General features: G+C 58.4%; 6 protein-coding genes across 6 annotated transcripts; 3 read left to right on the top strand and 3 right to left on the bottom strand.

Annotated features, from left to right (window-relative positions):
* The first annotated feature begins 5787 nt into the window (after positions 1 to 5787).
* Positions 5788 to 7454, top strand: V1518DRAFT_418643 (uncharacterized protein). The gene is made up of 2 exons (XM_066904587.1): positions 5788 to 6047; positions 6111 to 7454. Exons 1-2 carry the CDS (start codon positions 5797 to 5799, stop codon positions 7252 to 7254), a joined length of 1395 nt encoding a protein of 464 aa, XP_066758716.1. The 5' UTR covers positions 5788 to 5796; the 3' UTR covers positions 7255 to 7454.
* Positions 7455 to 9371: 1917 nt separating this feature from the next.
* Positions 9372 to 12587, bottom strand: V1518DRAFT_418638 (Cullin). Its single transcript, XM_066904586.1, has 5 exons — positions 12269 to 12587; positions 11819 to 12217; positions 9999 to 11770; positions 9780 to 9945; positions 9372 to 9721 (listed from the first exon to the last, which is right to left on the bottom strand). The coding sequence occupies exons 1-5, from the start codon at positions 12314 to 12316 to the stop codon at positions 9716 to 9718; spliced, it is 2391 nt and encodes a 796-aa protein (XP_066758715.1). The 5' UTR covers positions 12317 to 12587; the 3' UTR covers positions 9372 to 9715.
* A 1172-nt stretch (positions 12588 to 13759) lies between these two features.
* Positions 13760 to 14235, bottom strand: V1518DRAFT_438363 (Mss4-like protein; the record flags this gene model as incomplete). Its single annotated transcript, XM_066906356.1, has 2 exons — positions 13760 to 13839; positions 13890 to 14235. 2 exons carry the CDS (start codon positions 14233 to 14235, stop codon positions 13760 to 13762), a joined length of 426 nt encoding a protein of 141 aa, XP_066758714.1.
* Positions 14236 to 14646: 411 nt separating this feature from the next.
* Positions 14647 to 17358, top strand: V1518DRAFT_418634 (Spc98 family-domain-containing protein). The gene is made up of 4 exons (XM_066904585.1): positions 14647 to 15264; positions 15319 to 15750; positions 15801 to 16993; positions 17043 to 17358. The coding sequence occupies exons 1-4, from the start codon at positions 15108 to 15110 to the stop codon at positions 17337 to 17339; spliced, it is 2079 nt and encodes a 692-aa protein (XP_066758713.1). The 5' UTR covers positions 14647 to 15107; the 3' UTR covers positions 17340 to 17358.
* Positions 17359 to 18000: 642 nt separating this feature from the next.
* V1518DRAFT_418629 (thioredoxin-like protein) lies at positions 18001 to 19214 on the top strand. The gene has a single exon (XM_066904584.1). It carries the CDS (start codon positions 18231 to 18233, stop codon positions 19044 to 19046), a length of 816 nt encoding a protein of 271 aa, XP_066758712.1. The 5' UTR covers positions 18001 to 18230; the 3' UTR covers positions 19047 to 19214.
* On the bottom strand, positions 19111 to 21337 carry V1518DRAFT_418627 (phosphoribosyltransferase-like protein). Its single transcript, XM_066904583.1, has 3 exons — positions 20767 to 21337; positions 20631 to 20716; positions 19111 to 20571 (listed from the first exon to the last, which is right to left on the bottom strand). Exons 1-3 carry the CDS (start codon positions 20990 to 20992, stop codon positions 19291 to 19293), a joined length of 1593 nt encoding a protein of 530 aa, XP_066758711.1. The 5' UTR covers positions 20993 to 21337; the 3' UTR covers positions 19111 to 19290.
* Between the last annotated feature and the right edge of the window lie 380 nt (positions 21338 to 21717).

Raw genomic sequence — 21717 nt, 5'->3', positions numbered from 1 at the left:
GGGGCTTCTTCTGACCGTGTGGCTTGGACACTGTCACCCTGGACACCAAACAGCACATGCGCACCTTCGCGGTCTAACGAGCAGGCAGCCTGCCCGCATGAACACGCTCGCGAGCGAGGTGGGTGTAGTCGAGCTGAAATCGCGGACGCAGGTGGAAGCCTCGCCTTGCTTCGCAGGTTCTAGAACTAGAAGCCGCACTTGGGACCGTCATGCCGTTTGCGGGCTAGTGCGCGGTGACAAGTCCGCCAGGGGGTCGCGAGACCTAGCACCCGACGCGTGAGTTCAAACCCGCCTAGCGCGGGCACGCAAGCAGTGCGTTGCCTGCCTTCAGGAGGTCAAACACCCCGAACTGGGCGCGGAGCGCTCTGCTCGGGCCACCCGCCCCGCTGCGTCATTGACTGCGCCGTCCCGCTCCGCTATCCCTATTCGGGTTGGCAGGGTGCATGTGTGCGAGACGGCGTCGTCCCCTGGCCGCCTAACAACTCCGTCCCGCGCAGTGCTTCCCTGGTCGACCCCGCGCACAGGTGCGCCGCCAAACTCTGGCAGAGTCATCACAACCCGTCATGCGCGTGAGCCCTCTGTGCGAGGCGGCAGCGTGTGCTCCGGGCTCGCCGCGAGTGCCGAGTGCAATCGAGGATTCCCGGAATGCCGCAACAAAGTTTAGTGGCACGCGTCCGGGCGGGCACTGGGCGGCGGCTCTTGCGGGTTGAGTCATGGCATGCGTGCGCAAAGCACATCTGCGCCCAGCCCTACTACTTATTTTGCGCGTCCGTGTTGGCGGGTGCGGACGGTCATGTCCTTCGGCGCACTGCCTATTCAGGCAGGTACCGAACTATTTCTCGCGTCTTAACGCCGCTTAATACCCTCTTTAAAGTTGCGTCTGTGTGTCCTGACCCTGGCGGTAGGACCGCCCGACGCCCGCCGCCCGCGCACCGCTTCCCGCAGCTGGTCGGTTGCCCGCTCTCTACATCCGTGCCCACCACCAGGGACCCTCGCGCTCCAGCAGCGTTGGCTGCGTTGGAGGTGCCAGGGCACAGCGCAGCACCAGGCTGCAATGGTCCCTGTGCCGTCGTCGACGACAATCGCAGTGGTTAGTCCGTTGCCGGGTTCATATGCAAAACACGGCGGAGCAAGCGAACCGCCTAGGGCCGCTGTCCTGCAGCCTCCCCGTCGGCCGCCTCTCCATTAAATTACATGCATCATCACGTCGCGGACGCGGCATGCCGCGGACTGCGGTGTTAGCAACGAAATTGATGGGGCTGCTATATTTGGCGCGACGCGAGGAGCGGCTGGAGCCTTGGGGACACAGAGCGGCTCGGGAGAACTTGTCCGGATCGGGTCGGCCCACGAGATAGCAGGCCGTATCGAAGAATGCGGCGCAAGTGTCGCCACGACGCCGCATATGCTGCCAGCCAACCTGTGTAAGGGTGCGGTACCCTGCGTGTCCTTGCCTCTGCTGACCGCTAGGGCAGCCCTTTACGGAAGCTGGAAGCACTGGCCTACTGCTTCGACGCGCCTTCCCTTCTCCGTTGACCGCGGGCTGTCTGACCCTTCCCCTTTCGCTCGCGTCGACGCACCGCGATGCCAGCAAGCGATCGATGGGCCCCTTCCGCGTCTGTTCCAGCTTTGCGCTGTTTTTCCTCCAGGCGGATCTCTCCCTCGGGTCCTGCGCTATTTTTCAACATTGCACCGCTCTGGACTGCCCCAACATTGCCATGCCGGCGCGTGCGTGACATGCCCTTGCCGGCAAACTGCTTGCGCTGAGGGCCCCTAGAGCTAGGCCTGAGGTCCGGTCAGGACTCCGGCCCGCCCTCCAGCTGAGGCCTTCCATTCGGCTGTCCCCAATTAAAGACTGTCAAGAGCTGCCCGGTGCGCAGCTCCCGAACCAGGATAAGGTTGAAGGCTGCTATTTCCCCCTAAACGGGCAGCACGCTAAGTCGAACAACATTCACACGGACCTCTTTTGGTGTCCGAGTGGTGACGATGTGGCCCTGCCCACGTCGTCGACGATCGCCGATGTGCAACCGCTGCTGTCTGCGAGGCAAGTAGCCTGTTTCCACCATCGCCCCAGATTGTCGCCACGTTCCTCGTGCCGAGACGACCTCGCGCCAGAGGTAAACTCCGCGCAGCGTCAGTCTGTACGAAGTGCGCCACATTCCGGAGATAAAACACGAGAGGAGACTGGCGGCACGATGGTTCTTGCGGAGAGCGAATCTCCTTTCCCCGTGAAACTCTATTATTATGTGCGGAAGACCCGACCGCAGCCCCTGAACGAGGTCTGCGCAGGTGCCAAATCAAAGCTTGTACGTATGGCGGCGGCTTTTTGCCAACCACATCGTGGCTTTGACGCATGCACGTACGTCCTGTTTAGTCGGAGCGGACAATCCGTGCGAGATCTGCGTCACAGAGACGTGATCACGCTGTGGATGTACGCAGATATCGGGAATACCTAGGGCGAGACCGGAGAGCTGGATGAGCGCTGGTCAGCAGACACCTGTGATGTTCGCCTAACGCACAATCGGATGGGCACAGCATCGCGATCGAGAGCATATGACCAGCAGCATCTCTGCGCTGGTGCGCTGGGCTAGCGGTATGCTAGCAAAGTCAGCACCCCATGACCCCATATTCTGGCGTTTGAATCCCGGACCAGGACCAGCCTTCGAGGGCTCCAGGCGCGCGCCAAAACAACACAAACCAGTTGCCCACTTGGCTCTAGAAACAACAACACAAGCGCCCAGCGAAGTGTCCAGTGCCAGCATAGCGCGTGCACGGCCTCCTGAAAATTCGTATGGAAGCCGTTTCGAGAGACGTAAGAGCTGGAGGGGCGTTGGTCAGAGATAAAGTTCAGGGGTCGCCCGGAGGAACAGAAGTTTCTAGTTCATGTGCCCTGAGGCGGCATATGCCGAACATTGAGACCGTCGGCGGCCATAGGCGGAGGAGGGCCTGTTGAAGATAGACGCGGCGGTGACTACGTATAGGAATTTGGAGATATATGGATGTAGAGATGTCTGCAGATGGTATAGAAAGCAGCCCGCGCTTGGCACCGAGCCTGGCGAAGACGCATGATTTGGCCACCCAGTTTGTCATGGAGTCCAGGACGCACGCGACCACGAAACAAAGCGAATACTTGTTTGTTTGACATATAGGTGTATCATGCACCAGCAAAGCAATACATGTGCAGGGTGTCACAGGAGCGGCAACCAGGTTTGCTGTCTGGACAAGTGAATGCAAGTTTAGATGCACTAGAGCACGGCAGACAGGCCTATCAGCCGATATCCGAAAGATCAACAGATGCCCAAAGAGCCCACGCCAACATGATGGCAGATCGAAAGCAGGACGGGCCCATATCTCTGCTCGGGGAGTATTATTATCTACCTTCACAAAGTCCATATACAGCAACTTGGATTTCTAGAAGAGAAAATTTTGTGCTTGAAACGCTCGGACGCGAGCAAGGTGGGCGCTGCGTGCTCTCACATCACGCCCGCCAGGCGCCAAGTGTCCAGTGACATCGTTTCGGTGTACCAGAGCAACCGAGTAGGGCACTGACGAAAAGGCCAGAGTTTGCTGTTCGGTTTTGATATCCAGCGCACATGACAGCAGGCGGTGGTGTCGGCCTCGGATATGACCGCGCCTGTGGAATACTTGAGCCCGTGCCGATGGAAAGATAATCAGCAAGCTAGTATGCCACCGGAGGGCCTGTGGACATGGTCGTGGTTGAGAGTAGGTGCTTGGCCCGGGTCGAGCGTTCCCGACGCGCCGCCATGCAGGCCGCGCCAAAATTAAAGGCAGTGCGCGGCGGCCGCGGCGACGGGCGGCGGGCGGGTGCTGGCGCGCGCTCTCAGCTTGGGCTCAGGCTTGAGCTCAGCTTGGGCTCAGCTTGGGCTCAGCTTGTACGGACATACCGTGTGGAAAGCCGCGTGTGCATGAACTCGGGAGCTGAAGTTTTCGAAAGTTCCTTGAAGGGCAGAGTAAGTGCACAGAGCGATGACCGACCTGAAGGTCATACACCGATCATTCAGAACTGTTGTCCAGCTGTCGTTCTTCGTTTGGGAAAGAAGTCCCCGGAGGAGGCTGGGGCGGCAACTCGGTGACTAACGGCAGACAACAAATTTGACTTCCCGCACTTGCATCAGAGCGATGGCCGCGCTAAACCACAAACAGGCAGTGGCGCTACATTAACTAACGCCACACCCGCCGCCAGCCCGCCTCGGGTACAAGGGACGCCTGGGCATAATTTCGCGGTATCGATCTGACGGCGGGCCACTGTAACGAGGACGGCCCGGCGAGCATCATGTCGCGAGCGAGCGCGGCGACATGGCGCACCTCTCTGCGCACAATTGATTGACGGCTGGACTGGACCACGAGCTGTAGCCCTTGTGTAGAGTGCCCTTGATGCCGGTTAAAAAGTCGTGAAAAGTACTTCCCCACGACACTGCACGACAGCGAGTCCTTTCCCGAAATAGGCACGCGTATCTACATATCCGCAGTGCAGACGAGGGTGGCGCGATGTCCATACTCGCGCGTGTTGACACCCCGGGGCCGGCGCCACTTCGACGACGAGCCGGGCCGGAGGCTGCGGCCGCGCTGGCTGATGTTGCGCTTCGGCCGTGGCGCCAGCGCATGGGGACGGGGCCGCGGAGGACCGTCAGTGACATAACAGCTGCAGCTGGCCGAAGCGCGTGTGGGAGCGAAGAGTGCTGGGCACTGGGCCCGGCCGCAGCGTATAGGCGAAGCAAAGACGGGCAGCGCATCTAAGCGGATCGGGGCACAGAGAAACACAAGAAGCGTCAAGCAGAGGTTCCCGCGCCGCCGCCCGCGCGGACGCAGGGTCGACGCGATACGGGCAGGATCGTTGGACCTGCCGGGGCTCTGCGGGAACGCACACACACTAGGCTGAACGGCGTCGAGCGCTATACCGGCCACGTCCTCTTGGAAGACTCGGTGTCGTGATACGTGACCGGTCGCGCGTCTCCACAGCCGCCACGCCCAGTGCATCCAGGCCGTCGTCTGTGTGAGATCCGCCGTACGCACTCGGTAGTGCCAGCGCGCGTTGCTTGTTTGCTGGGCAGCGGCTGGGAGAGTTCTCGGCAGGCCTGTTGACGCAGCGCGGGCGGCAAGTGGCAGGCGGACATTTTTGCGCTTTTCGCGTTAGCGCGGAGAGTTTCCAGGGGGCCTGGCGAGGGGGCCGGCGTTCTCGAAGCGCAGGACGGACGCCAGGGCGGCGGAGGCGGCGGGCAGGGCGGCAGCCCCGTGCTTACGGCTTGGGCCTGAGGGCGCAGGCGCGCGGGGCGCGCCAGGCGGCGCTGGCGCACCGCGCTGCGTGGGCAGCTGGGGAAGAGCATCAGGCGGTGGCTCGGCAAGCGGGCTCATCAACGAGCCAGCCGCGAGGACGAAGGCGGTCAGTCTGGACTCTCGAGGAGGATGCGATAGCGGAAGGAGTTAACGCGCATTAGATAACAGGGGGAGGGCGGCGGCGAAGGAGTTGGGGAAGGGTGTGGAGGAGCTGCGGCGGAAGGGCTAGGGTACGGCTGGAGTACCCCGAAGGGGCAGTCGGGAGCGCGCAGGTGACGGGTAGCAGCGACGTGGCGGCGGCGTGGCTAGGGCGTGGCGGTGCGGCGGGCGCACCGAAACACGGGCAGCGCACAGGCGCCGCGTTCGTACCACATGGCGGCCGGTGCGTGTTTCTCGATCAGGCAGCAGCGGCCGCGGACCGTGCCCCTTCCGCGCCGCCGCCAGCCGTGTATATATCCCCGCCGGCGCGCTCCGTCTGTCCTCCACATCACTGCCGCTGCAACCATGACCTCCTCGCACATGCCTCCTACATCCTCCTCTGCCATGGATCTCATGAGCATCCTGAACACTGGCAAGCAGCAACAGCAGCAGCAGCAGCAGCAGCCGCTCCCGCAGCTACCCCATCTTCAGCACCAGCAGCAGATGCTCCATCAGCAGCAGGTGCCGACGTGGTCCCTCATGTCGCCCTCGCGCTCCATCCGCAATCAGTCGCAGTCCCCGACGCCGTCCCTTGTCAAGTCGGAGTCCGATCGCACGTCAGTCGCGTCTCTCGTGTCTACTGTCAATTCACCATCGCTCATCGGCCTTCCCTCTCCCAGGTCTCCTGCTGTTTATGCTACCTCCAACGAGCGCTACATGCACTCCCTGCCTCATATGGCTGTTCAGCAGCAGCACCTTCAGGCTACGCAGGCGCACATGCAGCAACAGCAGCAGCAGCAGCCGCCTCAGCCCCAGCAGCCACAGCCACAGCAGATTCCACCTCAGCAGGCAGCCCAGCAGCAACACCCGTCCGTTCAGAGCGGCTATGCGACCGCGGCATACGGGTCGCCTGCCTACGGGCAGTCGCAGTATGTCGAACCGGCGCACTACGCTCCCGACTATTATGCTCCCTACCAGGCGCATGACCAGTCGGCGTACATGCACGCATACGCGGCCGCCGCCGCTGGTGCGCAGAATGGACTGCACGCGCCTGCGCAGAAGCTACCCCCTGGGATGCAGCCGCAAGTCCCGCAGATGCCGATGATGCAGCAGCAGCAACCGCCGCAGCAGATGCCGATGCTGCCGCAGCCACAGCAGATCATGACGGCGCAGCAGTCGATCCCTACTCCGCCGATGTCCGTCGCCTCTCTCCCCCAGGGTGCGTACGGAGTGAAGCAGTTTGTGTGCGGCACCTGCACGAAGCGGTTCGCGCGGCGCTCGGATCTCGCGCGCCACGAGCGTATTCACACCGGCGTCAAGCCCCATGTCTGCGAGATCTGCCAGAAGCCGTTCATCCAACGGTCGGCTCTTACTGTTCACCTTCGCGTGCACACTGGTGAGAAGCCGCACAAATGCGATACCTGCTCGAAGGCGTTCTCGGACTCGTCCTCGCTCGCGCGGCACAGACGCGTGCACACCGGCAAGCGGCCATACATGTGCAACCAGCCGGGATGCGCAAAGACGTTCACGCGGAGGACTACGCTGACGCGTCACCTCAACACTCACGCGTGCTCGACCATGCCGATGCAGCAGCCGCAGCCACAGCAAATGCCTACTCAGCAGCAGCCTGTCCAGCAGCCTCAGGTCTCGCAGCCTCAGCAGCAACAGCAGCAGCCGCCAATGCAGATGCAGCAGCCACAGCAGCAGCAGCCGATGCAGCACCCGGGCCCGATGCAGCCGCACGGCTACTACGAGGACGAGCCTTACCACCGCCAGCAGCACTACGGCGTGCCACCGATGGCGCAGTATCACCTCGCTACTTAGGCGCGTCTACTTTAGGAGCTCTGTCTCCTTGTATATATCTGTTTTTCTATTCTCTCTTCGTGAGCGTGTCTCTGGCTGTATTACTATCATCTCTTCGCGGGTACGGAATGCTCTGTAAGTTACGGACTAATGGGTGCAAAAAATGGGTTATTGTTTAAGGACTTTTTGATTTCGTGTATCAATCCATAATATAATATGACTACTATGCTATTCATGTGCACTATTTTTGTGTTGCTGCTGACGGGGCACATGACGCGAGGCGCGTGGCCGATCTCGTCATGAATAAGGTGTGGCTGTACCCCTGACGTAGCTGCTGAAGTTTATTCCGGTGGGCCAGCCTCGCTTCGCGGCACGCCGGTAGTTTTAGCCGCGGCAGGAACCCTCGACTCACGCGTTCGCAGACTACAGACGAATGTATCACTGATCTTGTCGGCGGCGAGAGACGTCCACTCGACGCGGGAACGAGGGAGGAGCGAGAAGGAGAAGGTGGCAGCGCCAGGCCAAGGGGCTTCCCGCGCCCATGCGTGCGTGCGTGCGTGCGCTCGTTGTTTTTTGCCGTGTGGCTTGCGCCTGTCGTGGCGACCGCCTCGCCGCTATGACTGTTCGGAGAAGTAAGTGTGCTAGAAGAAGTGTGCGGAGCACTCTCTCCCTGGTAACTGCTATGTGCTGGCTTTTCTGTGCTTGCTAGTGCCTCGTGCGGCCGTGATATCGACGGCCCCAAGTGTGCGAGTGACCCGTCGAACGGGATGCGCGTCTTCATGCGCGTGCGCCGTTTCGGACAGCTGCGCCGGCGGTTAAGTAGTTAGGCAGCCACGCGATGCGGGCTTGTTACTGCTCGGCCGGCTCCGAATCCGATCCAGCCGCCTTCTCGCAGTCTTCCACCGTCCGCGCCTACTGTCTCCATGGGACGCGTTCCCAAGGGGCAAGGTACACCCTCTCCGCCGCGTCCGCGCGACCGCTGTCGAAGCGGCGGGCGCGCAAACTCTATCCCCGGTGTAAAACGCAGCGCGTTTGAGCACCGGAAGACCCATCTGAATGGGAACATGAGGGGCACAGAACGGGCGGGCGGGGAATGTGCAAGGCGGAAGGCGGTGCCGTAACTGCGGCCGCCGCCCCGCTTTGGGTTGGCGACGACGTCAGTCGCTGGATGTAGACGACTGTCTAGTAGCTGGGTCAATACTTTTATTCGACTTGCACTTTGAACACGGGGACACGGGACACGTCGGCGCCCGGCGAGCGCGCGTCATGTGAAAAGTTTTTGCCTCGAGAAGCGGTTCGTTCACAGGACGCGTTATGCTATGCGTGTCTCTACAGCGACCATAGACCCACTGCACGCTGGAACGACCCCTCCCTGTCTGCATTTTCGCCAGCCGTCCTCCGCGCTGCCGGACTGCCGTGCTGCATACACAACGCGGGACCGCGAGCGTGTGTATATGAGCCGCTCGCTGGCCCGCTCGCTGGATGGCGGCGTCGAGTCCGCTGCCGATCACGGTCCTCCGTGGCGCTGTGGCCTCTGCGGTGGCGCTGTGTCAGGAGGTAACCGGCCCCTGCTCCGTGCGCAAACTACCGCAGCGGCCTCTCATTTCGGACCTCCCGCCGCTGTGCCAGCTCACTGTCCCACACACTCACAAGATATAACCGCCGCAGCGGCAGCGCCAGGCTGTGACTGGGTCGGCTCAGCCCCAGCACACGCGGCCTAGACACAACCATGTACAACGCAGCGCGGATCCGCGCCGTAGACGCGGCGATGTGCGACCGACGTGGCTGGGGTCCGCGACGACGCACGGCGCTTACGTGTTTTGAACCCTATTCGCAGCGACGCGCGGGCCCTGCAGAATATCGTCATCCTCTCTGCTCCTCGGCGCTCCGCATCGCTCTTCACCGCGCCTCGAGGCGGCCGCGGCGGTGATGCTCGAGCATCACCGGCAGTACAGAGCTGCATCATGTGGCGTAGCACGGTGCGATCGGTGTTACCCCAGGGCCTCGACGGATCTATGCATCCACAAATATATACAACACGCCTGTGGCTGCCGAGCACCACAATGCGGAGTCGCAGACACGGGGATACCGTCCGTTCCCCGTTCATTTCGGCTTCTCGGGTAGTTCAGCTGAACGCCCTCCGCTCCACATCACCTTCTGCACGCTACTATAGCACAACTAATTATACTGCATCTTATGCTGTAACCAAAATTAAAACTCGACAGACATGCTACGACAAACAACATACAGGAATCAAGAGCGCCGCTAAATATGTACAACGGAAAACATTACTACACAACGAAATAAAGAAAAGATGCATAACCGCTATAGTGCGCGTATGCGAGAACCACACCGTGGGGTGGACAGGGAAAAGTCATATCTTGCCCGGTCTGCCGTGCGTGAAAAATTTTTCATGATTCGTGATGACTCGTGAACACGTTGCCCACAGAAAGGCTAGACAAACCAACAACGAATTGCGTGATCATGCCTGTAGTCAATTGTCAGCTAGAGCTCTACCCCTGTACCCTTGAGAAAAGACAACGTACGAGGTAATTGTAGACCTGCCGGTTCTCAGCCGACCGCTCGATGTACTCCCGCTCCAGCATCGCGTCGATGCGTTTCTTGATCAGCGCCGCGTCGGGATGGAAACGCACCGAGAGCTGGGAAGTTACCTCCGCGACGAGTATGTTGTGGTCCAGCGTTTTCCGGGCCCTGTCTATGTCAGCCTTCTCACCTCTGTGTGTGACATCCAGAAACCAACGTACTTCATAATGCGCACAATCGCGGCATCGGTCTGGTACCGCCGCAGCGCGTCGACCTTATCCACCGTCTCTTTGCGCTCCGTGTCGGTCTCGGTCTTGTTGATGTATGCGACGGTGGGAATCTTGATGCGGATGTACTGCGACTCGAAGCCAAGATTGAATGTGAACCGGTCTGTCGGCTTGATGTCTTTCGACATTGGCTCTTTCAGCAAGATCCGTGTCTTCGGCACCACCGCCAGCGATTGCAGGTTCCGGACGAGCTCCACCTCAGGGATGGACGTCGCGCCTTTGATGTCGTCGAAGGACAGGGACTCCCCGTCCGGGATCTCGTTGAAGAGCATGAGAATCACCATCGCGTATGTCGACACGTTGAGCTCGTGTTTGCGCTTGCGGAACGCGACTCGCAAGTCTGCGTTGCCCATATTGGGATTCCACGTCAGCACGCGCCCGCTGTGTCTATCCACGTAAAACTTCTCAAACGAGCGCTTGATCCGCTCGATGCCCGCGGGGAAGATACACGTGTGCGCCTCCGTGTTGGCCAGCGACACCGGCCAGTTCGTCGACGTCAGCACCGACACGACGATCTCGGTCTGACGCTCCGGATCTGTGTTTGCCACGTGTGTCTTGTAGTCCTGCATCATGTCGCTCGACACCCGCATATCCTTGAACATGCCTTCGAGTTTTGTCGTGAACGAAAAGCCAACCTCCATCTTGAGCTTCGTGATCATCATTCGCTCCGAATCGTCGGACAGCGACCGGCCACCAAGCAAACGCTTCGCGAGATGGCTCTTGTAGTAACTCTCAAACATGTCCTTATCCGAAATATACCGGAACAACGTAATCGCGCGGTCCAACACCGCTTCCGCCTCGTCCTCGGTCTTTCCCTTTAACCCCTTCTTCAAGTTATCGTCGATAAACAACGACAAAAACTCGCTGCATCGGTTCATCTGGTTAATAAACGACGAGAACGCGTTCGTAAGCGACGTCTGCACCTGTATATCCCCGCCCATCGTGTCGTTCAGAATAGTGTCGTACTTGCTCTTCAGCGCGAGCACCGCCTCTACCCACTTGAACGCTGCCGTGGTTGCCGCGCTCTGTGCCGACACACCTTTTGTCCTTTCCGGCTTCTTCAGTTCCTCGAGCGCGTCGCGGTTGATCTCCCCGCCCTGCGTTACCACACGGGTCGCCAGTGCATTGCGCAGGTCAGTTTTATCCGGATCCACGCGCCTGCAGAGCCGGTATAGCCGTCGCAGATCCTCCATTCTGTCGTTTGCAATCATGAATGAGAGCCCTGACGACTCGGATTGTATCACCGCAACGACATTCCGCGTGATTAATGTCTCCTCGACGATTTTCGTGATTTTCGGCTCACTCGTCACGGAAAGATACGACATGACGTGATTATACTCTTCCTCCAAACGCCGCTCCGTCTTGATAAGGTACTGGCTCGAGTCGCAGTCCCGCATCAGCTGCTCCGCCTCCGCAACGTAAAAGTCTGCGGACGAGTGCAGGAACTTGGGCTCGAACGAGCGCGAGTACACGGTTTCCCCGTCGATCTTGTCCTCCGTGAGCGACTCGAGCATGAGCACGGCAGCTTTGATGGCGGAGGTGTCGACGATGTCGCCGGCGCGCTGGAGTTGGATTTGGTCAAGGATTATGGCGTAGATGTGTTCGCCGACAGCGAATTCCTCGTTCCGGATAACGTTGTCGCGGAATAGCGCGAGACCGGCGTCGTATATCAGCGGTAGTTGTAATTCCTTGCAGTACACGCGGTCCTACATCTTGTGAGCCAGTAACCCCCACAGTAGACCACCACCACTTACCATGTACATGAGAATATCACTGATCATGCGCATGCACAGACAATGATCATCCCACTGCATCTTGACCGCCTTCAAAAACCGAATGCCGCTCTCTCTCTGATCCGCCGCCGCGAGCGGCACCGCCATGGTTGAATTCACTGCACCGGACGCGGACAGACTGTACGCGGTGTTGCTCGCTAGAGGCTTCAATTCCGTCGCCACCATCTCGCACAAGTGTTGCGCAACAAACGCCTTGAACGCATTGTAAAGCCGTTCTGCGTACTTCTTCAGCACGAGTGTGTATGCGGTTCGGTAAAGTTCCTCATACGACAGTTTTGACGCGTTTTTGCGGTACATCTCCTGCATGGCAGTGGACAACACGTTCCAGGAGTCGTCGAAGCTCACGTCGCTCGAGTCGCGCTTGAGGAGTTCAGCATCTTCTTAGCATGTTCACAACGAACAGGAACGTACATTCCGCGGAGGTCGCATCTTAATGCGTGACTTTCCGCTCGACATCATAATCGCAGTTCACACTGTATATTCTCGGTCTGGTATGTTTTGAAATAGGCGTAGCCCCGTGCGTTCACTAATCCCGAGAGTTGTCGCGATACGGGCGGTACAGCGATAGTCGTCGAGTTCGTCACCGGTGTCTAGAAAGTCTTCCGCGGAAGTCGAAACTCGTATTGAAAGATAATCGCAGAATCAGAGCAGGATTGAAAGCATTATCCAGCCACGAACCAGGCGAGATATGTCGTGGGCCTCTGGGCCTCTGAAAATGTGCGTCTCTTGACGCCAGTGCTAGTCGGTATTGAAGACCCTCCAAATCGAACACAGAGTTACCCGGGCGTGGGGTTCGTGGTGTAGGTAGCAGTGCAGAGCAGGCCGAGTACGGGCGACGTGTGGGGGAGAGGCCGCGTTGACGAATGAACACGTCCACGGTTACCATGCACGACAACTTGCGTAGTGATGCTTGCACTTGCGAGCCGGTTTACAGCATACTTGGTGCGACGTATACTGCGATGCAAATGGGATTTGTCAGATCGGATGGGTATGTGATGCATGTGGAGGGCTGCCAACTACAGCCGGTCGTGCTGGTTCTTCCAGCTACAAGCACGATAAACCGTGATATTGGGATTTCGTGATATAATCTAAGTTGAATTTCATATAAGCACTTCTGCCCATATTGGTCCATCGCAAACTGTGCTTTGTTGGCGCAATGCATGAATGATGGTCGAAAACGATCGAGCGTCCGATGACCATAGCGTTGTGGCAAATTGTATCTGATAATGAATCAGAAAGATGGAGATGAATGGAACGAATGCTAGGTATAGATTTGAATCCCGAATATGGTAACGGTGGCTAGATGGACTGTAGTTCAGTAGATGGCTACGGTTACAGTTATTGCGATGCAACTCGTGGACAAGATGTGGATTGGCCGGAATGAAAGTCTACAGCTAAGAATCTAGACAAAGCATTGTAAAGAGAAGATATATTCGTGGAAGTAGAGCCACAGTGTGCAGGTCATGCCATCTTCGACGCCCAATTATCGCGATCCGCCTATCTGCGTACATCACCTCAATACGATACGACTCCATCGACGGCTCCCTACAACTGGCCTAGACACGACTCTCCCCCCTAGCCCCTGTCATAGCGCCAGTGCATGATGTGTTGTACAGCTATATTTCATCACAGTCGGAGAAACGCATATCAACCCTTCGGAACGCGCTAACTATCGGCGAAAACATGACCGGACAGACGGAGCAAAACAGACAAAATACAGCCAATCATGAATTTTGTACTTTAAACAAAGAAAACCCCAAACTTGATTAAGAAAATACGGCGCCAAGCCAGCGTCACGTCTTGCGTAGACAGAGATGGCTTGTTCAAACAGATAACTCCAAATCGCCTCGATGTGTGCTGCTGCGGTCGGTCGCCCGCGGCTGACCGGGCCACGATCGGACATTAGTTCTTTTCGTCTTCGTTCCTGAATGTCATGCTTATGCTGTTGACACAATGTCGCTCGTCGACGGGAGTCTTGTAGCCTACACAGGGGTTAGTATTAATCGCGGGGAAGCAGTTGAGGAGGACGCACCTTCGCCCTGAAATATATGTCCAAGGTGGCCTCCGCAGGTCGCGCAGACCATCTCGGTGCGGACCATGCCAAAGCTACGGTCTTCGAAGCGCTTAATCGCGCCGGGGATGGCCTCGTAGAAGGCAGGCCAGCCACAGCCCGAGTCGAACTTGGTCTTGCTCTCGTAGAGCGGGGAGTTACAGCCCGCACAGCAGTAGACACCTTTAGAGTGGTGGTACTCGTACTCGCCCGTGAAGGGGCGCTCGGTGCCCTTTTCCCTGAGCACGCGGAACTGCTGCGGCGAAAGGATGGCCTTCCATTCCTGCTCGGTCTTGGTGACGGGATACTGTGTGTTGTCTTTCGCCATTGTAGCGCTGGCGGACGATGCCGAAGACGAGGCAGAGAAGATGGAGTGGACGAAGTTGCGGAGTGCGGAGACGATCGGACGACGGGAGAGTGCGGAGACGTACGTAGGCGGGAAGAGCGCGCGGGGCCGCGGACGAGGCAAGAGGCGCGAGAAGGCAACGGGTGTAGTAGCGGAGGAGGTGTGACGAAGGCGGAGTGCGGAGGAGCGAGAAGGGTTTGTAGCCCGTAGAGGAGCAGTCCACGCCATCGCGTGCGAGAGATAATAATTCCCCGCGCGCCAGGAATGATCGCCGGCAGAAGACGAGACGCGAGAACGCGCGCCCGAAGCCATTTCTTGTGCGCGCGGTTTTATGGGAACCAGACAGTTCGAACGCGACCGCTCTGCCGAGGACGGCGCACTGCTCCGCCGCCGTGGACGCTTCTGGTCGCGTTCCGCCGTCAGCGGCGCAGCTTCACCGTCTCAAACGTCATATTCCGCACTCTTCTGCACGCGTGTCTTGATTATTCTGCGGCCTACGTACGTAGCATTTGACTGTGCACTCGCTGCTGCGCGTGTTCCCAGCATACAGCCACTATCTGCGCTGTGATCCTGCGCTCACACCGCCCCTCTCACGCCGACTGACACGTAACTCTCGGGCATTACTTTGCTCGACTGCCCCCGTACCGGAACTCGCCATCATCGCGTTACTGAGTAGATCATTCCCGGCGCGAAAAAGACCAATTGGCCGCTGGCGTCACCGTCGTGTTTGCTACAACGGACAACAAAACCCCTGTACGTCGTGACGCGATCATGGTCACGTGGCTGCTCGCGTTGCACGTACATTGACCCAAACAAAACATGACGCGTTGCTGCATCACCGCGTTCTCCTGTTCATGGCAACCACAGCACGTCCTGGGACCGCGTCGTTGTCGCGCTGGACGCCAAGCAACGACGGTGACGCTGGAGACGTCGGGTTGCTCGCGACGTCGGTGTCGGGGGTGACGCTGCAGACGAAGGCAGACGAGCTCGCGTCCAGTCGGGGTCCTACAGGTGCGCGGTGATTGAGCAGCTGTTTGATTTCGTTAAGTGCTAATGTGGTCACAGAACCTTCAGAAGTCAAACTACTATCCGATCTCCCTTCAGCACTGCAAGGCCTGAACTCCTCAACACTCTCTTTCCTTGCGCCCTCCACAATCGCCCTGCCCAACACGCTCCCGCTCTCTACGATCTCCATCCTACATAGCCTCGCTGAACCAGCACTTTTATACAAAAGCCTCTCTGTCTTCATTGATTCGCCCAGCGGTTTAGTCGGACAAGCATTCCGCCGCGCGATCGAGCAGGAGCTGAATGGCTACCTCGCGCTGGTAGCCAAGATGGACGTGGAGATCAGGAAAGAGGCGCAGGCGGGGAGCACGGCGCCGGAGTGGAAACAGGGATGGAGTTTAGGCGGGGTGACGCTTAAGAAGTGCGTGTACTGGTTACGCGAGCCGACGCTGCGATTACGGTTGATGGGCGAGATAGTGGAGAAGTGTAAAGGTGAGCTATTCATTCTGTTGTTGATGATGCGCATTGCTAACGCGGTGCAGACAAAAACGGAGGACAGATTATCAATGTGTTGTACTCGTACACGTTCCATGGTGACATGTTTGTGGCGGAATTTGTGAACAAGCTTCTCGTCGCAGTTACGCGACCGCTCTACGAGTTCCTCGAACAATGGATCTACACCGGGGAGTTCAGAGACCCGTACCTCGAATTCTTTGTGCGGAAGGGCGACCAGCCCGAGGCTCTGTGGGAAGGAAAATACATGCTCGACGAGTCGCAGGTTCCCGCGTTTATTCGCGACGACCTGATCAAGAAAATCCTGCAGACCGGCAAGAGTTTGGATTTCATTCGCAATGGATGCGGAGATGGCGATTGGGTGGATAAGTACAGCGTCGAGTGCTATCGCACATTTCAGTACGACGGTAATGACCGTGAGGTGGAAGACGCGCTTGACACGGCGTATCACAAGACAGTCACGCATCTAATGGACATCCTGACCATCAAATTCAGGCTACGTGAGCACATCCAGGCGCTGAAGAACTATCTTTTACTTGGGCAAGGCGACTTTATTGCGATGCTAATGGAACTCCTGGCAACCTCACTCGACCGCCCCGCGAACACGCTGTACCGACACAACCTCACCTCAGCGCTCGAACAAGCCATCCGCGGCTCGAACGCGCAATACGCGACTCCGGAAGTGCTCCGCAATCTCGACGCGCGCATGCTCGAGCTCTCGCACGGAGAGATCGGGTGGGACGTATTCACGCTGGAGTACAAAGTCGAGCCGCCGCTTGATGTGATTGTCAACGCGTACGCGACGCGGCAATACCTAAAGATCTTCAATTTCCTGTGGCGACTGAAGCGAGTTGGGTATGCGCTCAATGTCGCGTGGCGCAGGTCGATCACCGGCGCGCGGGGGATCTTGCTCGCGGTCGAGGATGTCGCGGGCGAGGACTGGAAGATGGCGCGCGCGTGCTGCGGTGAAATGATTCACTTTATAAACCAGCTCGAGTATTACATCCTGTATGAGGTTATTGAGTCGTTATGGTTGGAATTGCAAGAGGAGCTTGACAAGTCGGATCTGACGCTGGATAAACTGATTGCGGTGCATAACAAGTATCTCGCGGACATCACGCACAAGGGATTACTGGGATCTGGACGGGCAGGTAAAGAAGATAGTTTGATTCACCAGCTGCATGAGATCCTCAAGCTCATGCTCGCGTTTGCGGATTCCATGGTACGTTCACGATGTTTATGTGTACCTCACGCGTTGCTGACACCGTTAGGACACTCTCTACAAATTCTCGGTTGAGGAATACACACGCCGCCAGACCGCCGCTTACGAGGACGACAACGACGACGAAGACGGCGGCGGTGACGGCGGCGTGGACGTGGAGCAGCACGCGTTCGCGCGTACACGGATACAAACGCTCAAATCAAGTTTCCAGGCCGCCGTGGAACGATTGCTCACGAATCTCGCGTACCAGAGCGATACCGAGATGCGGTTTTTGGGCGTGCGTCTGAATTTCAATGAGTTTTATGTAGTTGCGCGGCGGACGCGAGAGAGTGCGAGTAAGCAGTAGGAGGAATACAGTACGGGAGATAAAGAGATTGTAGAGAAGGTGGGGTACAAGCCACAGCCCCTTGCGTCGTCGGGTAAGGGCGTGCCCGATGCGGAGATGCTCATCGCCAGTCAGCTTGGCCAGACCGCCGTCGCCGCTGCCGCTGTCTAGCGTAGCACGACTGGCCAACAAAATGGCGGCACGTGTAGAGTAAAGCGAAAGAGACGCGATGAGCATAGGGGAACGCGCTTCCTGCTTTGGAAAGGGCGGGCAGCGGCCCGCGGCGGCGCTGGAGCCACGACACAATGGGGCAATCAATTGGACCACGATGGCCATCGGCTGTGGCGCGGCGGCGGGGCAGGGGGATCCGATAAACTTGCTGCAATCGCGTGGTGGAGCGCAACGAACCGCGAAGATTGCAATGCTTTCAACAGGCATCTTATTCCAGGGAGATGTGCAGCGCAAGTGGGAAGAGGACCTTGGTTGCAAAAAAGCCGGCTGCGCTCGAACATGACTGATACGAGACTGCACCGCCTCAGTGGATTTAGCAGGGGTTTTCCGCGAGTTGTCGCAATCTGGTGCCTCCGCTCGGTTCGAATTCCAAATGTTGCTTCAAGATTATAATTGCAAACGGATGACTAAATTGTATAGAACTGAGGACGCGTGTGGAATGGGAAGTGAGTAGGGGGAGGAGAGAACAAGTACCGCGCGCACACCTGCGCCACACTCCTCCTGCCTCTTCCCTTCAACACCTCCGCCTCCCCACCCACCACACCCCCGACACCACCACGTCCCTTGCCTGCTTCCTTTTTATCCTCCCCACGCGTGTACCGCGTATCCCACTGCGTCATCTTACCACCGCTGCCGTCCGCATCGCCGCACATACCCGATCCACAAACACGTGCGCCCCACATGCCGCCACGAAAAGCTGCTGTCGCTGCCGCACTGGCTGATCCCTCCACCCTCCGCCGCTCGTCGCGGAACAGCAAGGCCGTTGCTGCACCGGAGGAGGCGGCTGCTGTGATTGCGGCACCGCCCGCGAAGAAAGCGAAGGTTGAGAAGGTGAAGAAGGGTGCGAAGAAGGGAAAGCCTGCGAAGGAGGAGAAGGAGGAGGAGGAGGAGGAGGAGGCAGGAGAAGAGGAGAAAAAGGAGGAGGAAGAGTCGAAGTTACCTACGCCTGTCGGTACCGACGCAGAGGATGTCTCCGCTACCGTTGCTGCTGAGGCCGCTGCCGTGGAAGAGCCCACCAAAGAGGAACCCGTCGCGAACCCGAATGCGGTGCTCCAACTCGGCGACGCCCTCCCCGACGTTGCCGTGCTCGACCACGCCGGCGTACCCGTGAATCTGCACACCCTGGCGTCCACGACGCCAACTATTGTCATCTTCGCGTATCCCAAAGCGAGCACACCCGGTTGCACACGCCAAGCCTGCGGTTTCCGCGACGCGTACCCCGAATTCACCGCCTCCGCGGGCGTCGCCGTGTTTGGTTTATCCGCCGACACGCCCGCCGCGCAGCTCAAGTTCAAGGAGAAGCAGAACCTGCCATACTCCTTACTCGCGGACACGGAATACAAGCTGCTCGGCCCGCTTGGCGCGAAGAAGACTGCGAAAGGCGGCATCACGCGGTCGTATTGGGTCGTCAAGGACGGCAAGCTCGTCACTATGGTGATCGGCGTCAAGCCGGAGGTGTCGGTCGAGAAGGCGCTTGCGGAGGTCACGGCGGAGTAGAGTGCCGCGGTATACTAGGATTGGGGGTATAAAACCGGGAGGGGGATTTTGTGTTTTGTATAGTAGGATCTCTATGTCTATTGTTGTCTATTCGTCATCTGCTCTGCCTCGTGTATTTTGGTTCTCGTTCCTTGTACAGTACACATACAAAATCAATCTTCGTCTAAATAAGAGCTAGCATAAGCAAAGACTGTGCGGCATAGATTCAGTTACGCTGTCTTTATATGAATTCTAGACACAACCACTACTTGTAGTCGCCGGTGTTGTACAGACCAATATCAACCTCGGCCTTACCCTCGCCGTCGCCGTTAACGGCAGCAACCCCGTTCTTCAACATCTTCTTGAGTTTCATGCTCTGATGCCGCACCCGCTCGAGGTGCTCGAGATACCCGTTCTCCATGCCGGTGACGTACTCGCCCGTGAACACACCGACCTCAAAGTCCTTTATGCTTGGGTTCTCGCCGCCCATGCAGGCCGAAATCAGATCCGGCAGGGTCTGATAGATGACGTCGTCCGCGCCGATCACGGCCGCGATCTCGGACTCACTACGGGAGTACGCGACGAGCTCCTTCGTGTCCGCGAGGTCGATGCCGTAGATGTGGTTATGCCGAATCGGCGGCGCACACGACGCGACGTACACGTTCTTGGCGCCGGCCTCGCGCGCCATCTGCACGATCTCCTTGGATGTCGTACCGCGCACAATCGAGTCGTCCACGATGAGCACGTTGCGGCCAGCAAACTCGAGGTCCATCGCGTTCAGCTTCGTGCGCACGCTCGACCGCCGCGCCTGTTGGTCAGGCATAATGAACGTCCGCCCGACGTACCGGTTTTTGACGAAGCCCTCGCGGTAAGTCATGCCAAGCGTGAACGCGAGCTGCAGCGCCGCGTTACGTGAGGTATCGGGTACGGGAATGATCACATCCACGCGCTTCTTGAGGTTTACGATCCCGCCGAACCGGTTCACGATGTTGGCGGCGAGCTTGTCGCCCATGGCGAGACGGCTGCGGTATACCGAGATGCCGTCGATCACAGAGTCCGGTCGCGCAAAGTACACAAACTCAAAGATGTCTGGCGTGTAAGAAATCATGGGCACGACCTGTCGCACAACCGCCTTCATCGTCTCCTTTGACACAATAATCGCCTGGCCTGGCAGCAGATCACGCCAGGTTTGGCAGCCCTGCGCCTTCAATACCACGCTCTCACTCGCCATGAGATGGTCAACACTGCCATCTGCGTTCTTGCGCTCGCCGTACACGAGCGGCCGGATGCCGTGCGCGTCCCGGAAGCCAATCAGACCGAAGCCGGCGAGCATGCCAACGCACGCGAACGCGCCACGACACTCGCGGTACACGCCAGCTAGTGCAGTGAAGATATCTTCCTCGTTGACGCGAACCTTGTTCGTGCGCTCGAGCTCGGCGGCGAAGATGTTGAGCAACAGCTCCGAGTCGGAGTCAGTGTTGATGTGCCGGTGAACGTCTTGGTCAAGGTAACGCTTCAGCGCGGGCGCATTGATGAGGTTGCCGTTCTGGTGGGAGAGTTAGTAGACACGAATATGAAGTGAGAGTCCGGTACACGGGTATATACATGAGAGAGAATAATGCCGTACGGCGAGTTCACGTAGAACGGCTGGGCCTCGGAGTTGGCAGAACTGCCACTCGTCGGATATCGCACTGAATTTGTGAGCGTCACTCCACACAGACAGTAGCACAAGCACACCTACAATGACCAACACCCATATTGCCTATCAACCCCAGCAGTCGCTGCTCGTTAAACACGTCCCTGATCATGCCGTTGCCCTTGCATTGGTACAGTCGGCCGCGGGGACCACAGGTGACGATGCCGGCCGCGTCCTGGCCGCGGTGCTGCAGGAAGTGCAGCGCCTCGAGCAGCTGGGGTGCGCAGGTCGCGGACTGGTTTGCCAGAAGAATCCCACAGATTCCGCACATTTCGGCTATGCGTAGGAGTGCGGGGAGGAGGTGATGGAGGTTGGTGGTGGAAGAGCGCTAGTGCGGGTACTTAGGTGGTGGGTCCAAGCGGGGCTATTAGGTCGAGCAGGTGGGGGCATACGCGGGAAGGACGACTCCAAAAATAAAGCCAGTATTAGAGACGTGCGGAAGACATAAGGGAGCCTTGTGTCTGGCGCGGGAGCAGTGGGGACGGAGAGGCGGAGAGCCAGGGACGGCGATGCTGCTGTGCCTGGGAAAGATTTTGGCGCTGGGAGCAAAAAATCTGAGCCAAACTCCGAATGAGCACTGCTTTCTCCCAGCGCGTAGAAGTGCGTTTGGGGTGCGAAGTGCAGCGCCGTGTGAAGCTGTGCCGTAACTCAGCACAACATTCTACAATTAGGTCATGACTCACTACCATACGGAGAATTTTCGTATCCGCTTACGCAGCGAGCAGCCCGAGCAGCCTGCAGCAGTTTGTAGCATCGCAAGACAAAGACCGACAGAGATACCAGTAAGGTCACGACCGAACAAGTTCGAGCGTACGCGCCAACACACCTTCCGGGTCGAGCGAGCCTGAGCGTCGAGCGAGGCGATCGCGCTGTCCCGTGACCGCGCTTAGGCTTCGCGAGATTAAACCCTGCGACGTCATCGCACGTCGCGCTCCCCATCGACGCAGGTCGACGTCACGAGGGCATCGTGCAGGATCGTCCCTGTGTATATATAAC

Source organism: Limtongia smithiae (assembly GCF_038497785.1).
Source record: "Limtongia smithiae strain NRRL Y-17922 unplaced genomic scaffold V1518scaffold_8, whole genome shotgun sequence".
Classification (NCBI taxonomy): Eukaryota; Fungi; Ascomycota; class Lipomycetes; order Lipomycetales; family Lipomycetaceae; genus Limtongia; species Limtongia smithiae.
This window is presented reverse-complemented; position numbering and strand designations above follow the sequence as displayed.